This window comes from Mus pahari, chromosome 12 (genome assembly GCF_900095145.1).
Source record: "Mus pahari chromosome 12, PAHARI_EIJ_v1.1, whole genome shotgun sequence".
Lineage (NCBI taxonomy): Eukaryota > Metazoa > Chordata > Mammalia > Rodentia > Muridae > Mus > Mus pahari.
Genome location: NC_034601.1, coordinates 15,104,381 through 15,111,235, shown reverse-complemented (window position 1 = coordinate 15,111,235; position 6,855 = coordinate 15,104,381). Strand labels below are relative to the sequence as shown.

Here is a 6,855-nt window from a genome sequence, read left to right as displayed (position 1 = left end):
AAAACCATTTTGTTCTAGAACAGTGAATTGGGAGTGGATGGAATTTTCAGGAAAAACAAAGACTCATTAGAGATTTTGAGAGTCAAAATTACAGAATAGATCCTTGTCTGTAGTATGGCCAGTTAGGGGAAGCAGGCAGAGATTAGGGTGAGTGGGGACATGAGTTTCATTATTTTGTAAGGCAGGTTAATAATAGTCCTGCATGGAGTTATCTAGAAGGAAGTGTGTGTGCTATCGTATGTATGTTGCTTCCTTTGATGTCATCGTGATTATACAGACACCCCTGAATTGTGAGCATGGCCAGGGAAGATATATTAAGTTCAGATTTCAAGATACAGTCAACAGAATGATGGTGCTGGAAGAAGTAAACATTAATTACAGGCTAGTTCCTCTTTATTCTGTTATATTTCATATGATAAGTGTATTTGTTTTCAGGTCACTTTTTTCAAGAAATATAAAGAAATACATTTTCATGGGGAAATGGAATCAGAGCTCAAGTGATTTCACTCTGTTAGGGCTGCTTCCACAAAACCAAAATGGCTTACTACTTTTGATGCTCATCATATTTGTCTTCTTTCTGGCCTTGTTTGGAAACTCAGCAATGATCCACCTCATTCGTGTGGATCCAAGGCTCCACACCCCCATGTACTTTCTCCTCAGTCAGCTCTCTCTCATGGACTTGATGTACATTTCTACCACTGTTCCCAAGATGTCATTTAACTTCCTTTCTGGCCAGAAAAACATCTCTTTTCTGGGCTGTGGAGTGCAGTCCTTTTTCTTTTTGACCATGGCAGGTTCTGAGGGCTTGCTCCTGGCTTCCATGGCTTATGATCGTTTTGTGGCTATCTGCCATCCCCTTCATTATCCCATTCGCATGAGCAAAATAATGTGTCTGAAGATGATCATAGGATCCTGGATATTGGGCTCAATAAACTCTTTAGCACATACTGTCTATGCCCTTCACATTCCTTACTGCCATTCTAGGTCCATTAACCATTTCTTTTGTGATGTTCCAGCCATGTTGTCCCTGGCCTGTATGGACACTTGGGTTTATGAGTACATTGTGTTTGTGAGCACAAGCCTGTTTCTCCTACTGCCTTTCCTTGGAATCACAGCTTCCTATGGTCGGGTCCTTTTTGCTGTCTTCCACATGCGCTCAAAAGAGGGAAAGAAGAAGGCCTTCACCACATGCTCAACTCACTTAACTGTGGTGACATTTTACTATGCACCTTTTATCTATACCTATCTTCGACCTAGGAGTCTTCGTTCCCCAACAGAAGATAAGATTCTGGCTGTTTTCTACACTATCCTTACCCCCATGCTCAACCCCATCATTTATAGTCTGAGAAATAAGGAGGTCTTTGGGGCCATGACAAGAGTCCTTGGGACATTCTTTTCCCTGAAACCATGATCATTCTTTCATTAATCCTCTTTCACTTCTTCTGAGGAATATCATAAGCCTGTGTTGTCTATTGGAAATACAATGTGTGTCACACACATGTAATAACATTCTGGTGATTTATTACTAGTTAATATTAAATAAAATATTCATTATTAAAGACTAATATAATTATTTCCATGTTTATTTAACTCATAACACTAATTAATATTGTTACATAGTGAATTGTATATGATATACTATACCTTAAGAGTATCCAAATATGCTCACAGCCAGCTACTGGATGGAACACAGGGTCCCCAATGGAGGAACTAGAGAAAGTACCCAAGTACCTGAAGGGGGCTGCAACCCTGTAGGTGGAACAACAACAGGAACTAACCAGTACCCCCGGGGTTTGTGTTTCTAGCTGCATATGTAGCAGATGATGACCTAATCGGCCATCAGTGGGAATAGAGGCTCCTTGGTCTTCCAAACTCTATATGACCTAGCACAAGGCAAGGCCTGGGCCAAGTAGTGGGAGTGGGTGGGTAGGGGAACAGAGGTGGGGGGAGGGGTATGGGAAACTTTCGGGATAACATTTGAAATGTAAATAAAGAAAATAATAATAAAAAAAATGTTATCAGAATTAAAAAAAAAAAAAAAAGAATCACCCAAAAAAAAAAAGAGTATCCAAATATTATTGTGATATGATACTGTTTATTCTGATATTAACATGTTTGTACAAAACTATCATGAATTAATTGTATTGATTATATGTTTTGCTTTCCTTCTTTTCATTAGTAAATGTGTATGAATATTGAATATGTTCAACATATTGCAGTTTTAACTGTGCCCATTCAAGTGACCAATACTCACATGGGGCCTATGTCTACTATGTAGGAAAATAGAGCAATCTTAAGGTCATGAAATGTTTTAACAACATGCAAGAAAATAACCAGGTGACTCCCAACCAGGTGGTCACACATAGTCAGCCTCTGAAACCAGTCCCTGGAATGCCTTCTCATGTTAACAAGGCATCTCAGTTCCTTAATTTTCAGCCGATAACTCTTTCCCTTCCTGGATAATCCTATGCCCTTCCCCCAAACTGTATAACCATTGATTCACTCCAAATAAATTGTATGCACTCAAACCCACCCCAAATAAAATAATAGATCACAAGCTAGGATCTGTAAAGCAGATTTATTAAAGATCCTCAGAGAAGGCCTCACCCCTCAGCATTCCTCCCAACTGGACAGAGATCCTGCCCATCCCATCTCATCCTTTTAGCCCACTATGTGGCAGCACCTGGACACCTTGAGAGGGAGAAAGTAGAAGATGTAGAACTACAACATTTATTCTGCACTCTACTTCCCCCTTCTGGCCTGGTAAGCAGCAGGGTCTGATGTCCTGGAGGGAAGAGGCAGACTGAGGACACCACTGGTTCTGGACTTTGCCCTGCTCTTTCTTAGTCAGTGTACTGCAGAGACTGGACATCCCAAGATGAGTGGTGGAACCTGGAATCAGAGCTCTGGCCATGTGTCTGATATTGGATTACTGTCTTCCTCTGTTGATAGGAAATTTTTCATGTTGCCTTAATTTGATTAATTTTAGATCAAGTATGAAGAGTTTGTAGGTAAGTCCTTCATATATTTGGTACGGATTTTTGATAAGTGAGGCTGGATTGCTTCTAATTCACAAGTAACCAAAAGTGTGCTAATGTAGCTTCTAGCTAAGTGTGAATGTAGAAAGATGGTGGTGTGTAACTGATCCTGAGTAGACTCACCTATATACTATGTGAATGTGACTCTACATTATGTAGGGTTGCACAGGTAGGGATTTAGATGGGTCTAGTCAGAAGTCTGGGGAACTTATTCCACTGAATTATAGTCCTGTATAAACAGGATGGGCATGTCATGTATGGACACCCTGGGAGGGAGATTGAAAAGGCTCTAATATTAGCCTTTATCTAAAGTTTTCTTTGTTAGAGAAATAATTATATTTAACCTTGAAAGCTAAGTTGTGTGGTTTAACAATCAGAATTTCTCCTTGCTATCTAATTACTAGATTATGAATGCTACAAGTAAGACAAACTATTGATTTTCTTACTTTGTAAACTCTTCCATAATATAATATATTACAGTGTTTATTTTTTATGAGAGGTGGATTTAATGTGGTAGAATTAGATTTTGTTGTACACTTAGAGGACATAAATTGTGATCCAGAGTCTACAGTACAGTTTTAAGAAAATGTCCTTTCTGTCTATTTTGAAGATACCATACTATTCATAGTTAATCATGTGATATATATATATATATATATATATATATATATATATATATATTATTTATAGTTAATCATGTGTTGTATTCATTTAGATTTAGTCATGTATTATATTCAGACTGTTCAAATGTGGGGGGACTGGTTTTTCACGAGAAACCATGTGATAAAACTGACCATATAATTGGTCACAAAACAGGCCTCAGCAGGTACAAGAAAATTGAAATAAGCCCATGCATCTGATAAGATTACCATGAATTAAGGCTGGTCTTTAATAGAAGCTGAAACAACAGAAAGCCCATATACACATGGGAGCTGAACAACACCCTACTCAATGATAAATTGGACAAGGAAGAAATAAAGAAATAAGTTAAAGACTTTAGAATTTAATAAAAATGAAGGCACAACATATCCAAACATATAGGACACAATGAAAGCAGTGCTAAGAGGAAAACTCATAGCTCTGAGTGCCTCCAAAAGAGAAACTGGAGAAAGCATACACTAGCAGCTTGACAGCACATCTGAAAGCTCTAGAAGCACATCTGAAAGCAGATACATTGAAGAGGAGTAGATGGCAGGAAATAATCAAACTCTGGGCTAAAAGCAACCAGGTGGAAACAAAAAGAACTATTCAAAGAATCAACCAAACCAGGAGCTGGTTCTTTGTGAAAATCAACAAGATAGATAAACCCTTAGCCAGACTAACCAGAGGGCATAGAGACAGAATCCAAAGTGAAAAGGGAGATATAACAATAGAAACTAAAGAAATTTAAAAAATTATCAGATCCTACCACAAAAGCCTATCCTCTACAATACTGAAAAATCTGAATGAAATGGACAAAGTTCTAGACAGATACCAAAGTTAAATCATAATCATATAAACCACTTAAATAGTCCCATAACTCCTAAAGAAATAGAAGTAGTCATTAAAAGTTTCCCAACCAAAAAAATTCCCAGGACCAGATGGGTTTAGTGCAGAATTCTATCAGACCTTCAAAGAAGACCTAATACCAGTACTCTTCAAACTATTCTACTAAATAGAAGCAGAAGTACTACACAATTCATTCCATGAAGCCACAGTTATGCTGGTACCAAAACCACACAAAGACCCAACAAATAAAGAGGACTTCAGACTAATTTCCTTCATGAATATTGATGCAAAAATACTCAATAGCATTAGTGCAAATCAAATCCAAGAACACAAAAAATTAGCGACAATAAAGTAGGCTTCATCCCAGGAATGCAGGGATGGTTCAATATATGGAAATCCATTAATATAATCCACTGCATAAGCAAACTCAAAGAAATAAACACATGATAATTTCATTAGATGCTGAAAAAGCATTTGACAAAATTCAACATCCTTTTATGTTAAAAGTCTTGGAAAGATAAGGAATTCAAGGCCCATACTTAAACCTACTAAAAGCAATATACAGTAAACCAGTAGCCAACATCAAACTAAATGGAGAGACACTTGAAGCAATGCCATTAAAATCAGGGACTAGATAAGGCTGCCCACTCTCTTCCTACCTATTCAACATAGTACTTGTTTCAGCTAGAGCAATTAGACAACAAAAGGAGATAGAAGGGATACAAATTGGAAAGGAAGAAGTTAAAATATCACTATTTGCAGATGATATGAGAGTATACTTAAGTGACCCCCCCCCCAATTCCACCAGAGAACTCCTACAGCTGATAAGAAACTTCAGCAAAGTGTCTGGATATAAAATTAACTCAAAGGATAAATGGTCTGAGAAAGAAATTAGGGAAATGACACCCTTCACAATATTCACAAACAATATAAAATATCTTGGTGTGACTCTAATCAAACAAGTGAAAGATCTGTACAACAAGAACTTCACGTATCTGAAGAAAGACATAGAAAAAGACCTCGAAAGACGAAAAAAATCTCCCATGTTCATGAATTGGCAGGATTAATAGAGTAAAAAATTGACATCTTGCTGAAAGCAGTCAACAGATTCAATGCAATCCCCATCAAAATTCTTACTCAATTCTTCATAGAGTTAGAAAGAGAAATTTTCAAATTCATTCAGAATAACCAAAAACCCAGGATAGCAAAACTATTCTCCACAATAAAAGAACTGCTGAGAAATCACCATCCCTGACCTCAAGCTGTATTACAGAACAATCATGATAAAAACTGCATGGTATTAGTACAGTGACAAGAAGATATCAATGAAATAGAATTGAAGACCCAGAAATGAAACCATACAACCATTGTCACTTGATCTTTGACTAAGGAAGCAAAAACCATCCATTGGAAAAAAGACACCATTTTCAACAAATGCTGTTGTCTCAACTGCTGGCCAGCATATAGAAGAATACAAATCAATCCATTCTTATCTCCTTGTACAAAGCTCATGTACAAGTGGATCAAGGACCTCCTCATAAAACCAGAAGCACTGAAACATATAGAGGAGAAAGTGGGGGAAAGCCTTGAAGATATGGGCACAGGGGAAAAATTCCTGAACAGAACACCAATGGCTTGTGCTGTAAGATCAATAATCAACAAATGGGACCTCATAAAACTGCAAAGCTTCTGTAAGGCAAAGGACACTGTCAATTGGACAAAATGACAACCAACAGATTGGGAAAAGATCTTTATCAAACCTACATCTGATAGAGGGCTAATATACAATATATACAAAGAACTCAAGAATTTAGACCCCAGGGAACCAAATATCCCTATTAAAAATAGTATACAGAGCTAAACAGAGAATTCTCTACTGTGGAATATTAAATGGTCAAGAATCACCTAAAGAAATGTTAAACATCCTTAGTCATCGGGGATATAAAAGTCAAAACAACAATGAGATTCTACCTCACAGCAGCCAGAATGGCTAAGATCAAAAAGTCAGGTGACAGCACATGCTGGCAAGAATGTGGAAATACAGCGGTCTCACGGCCTGATCCGGCACCCAGCGCCTTTCCTGCCCGAGGAGGTGTGTTCGCCCGGGACCAGTCTTAAGGCCTGAGCCGGAAGGTGAGCCATCTTTGCTACAGTGCACTGCCGGGGAGAGGGCGGAATGGAGAAGTGTCACAGCTTCTGGGAAGGATCCGGTGTCTGGTTCCAGTCATCCAGCATCTTTCCCCGCCCGAGGAGGAGTGTCTGCCCAGGAGCAGTCTCCCAGCCTGATCTGGCACCCGGTGCCTTTCCTGCACGAGGAGGGGTGTTCACC

General features: G+C 38.5%; 1 protein-coding gene across 1 annotated transcript; it reads left to right on the top strand.

The window, feature by feature from the left end:
* Positions 1-409: 409 nt before the first annotated feature.
* LOC110330065 (olfactory receptor 2L13-like) lies at positions 410-1,411 on the top strand. Its single transcript, XM_021210009.2, has one exon. It carries the CDS (start codon positions 413-415, stop codon positions 1,409-1,411), a length of 999 nt encoding a protein of 332 aa, XP_021065668.2. The 5' UTR covers positions 410-412.
* The last annotated feature ends 5,444 nt before the right edge of the window (positions 1,412-6,855 follow it).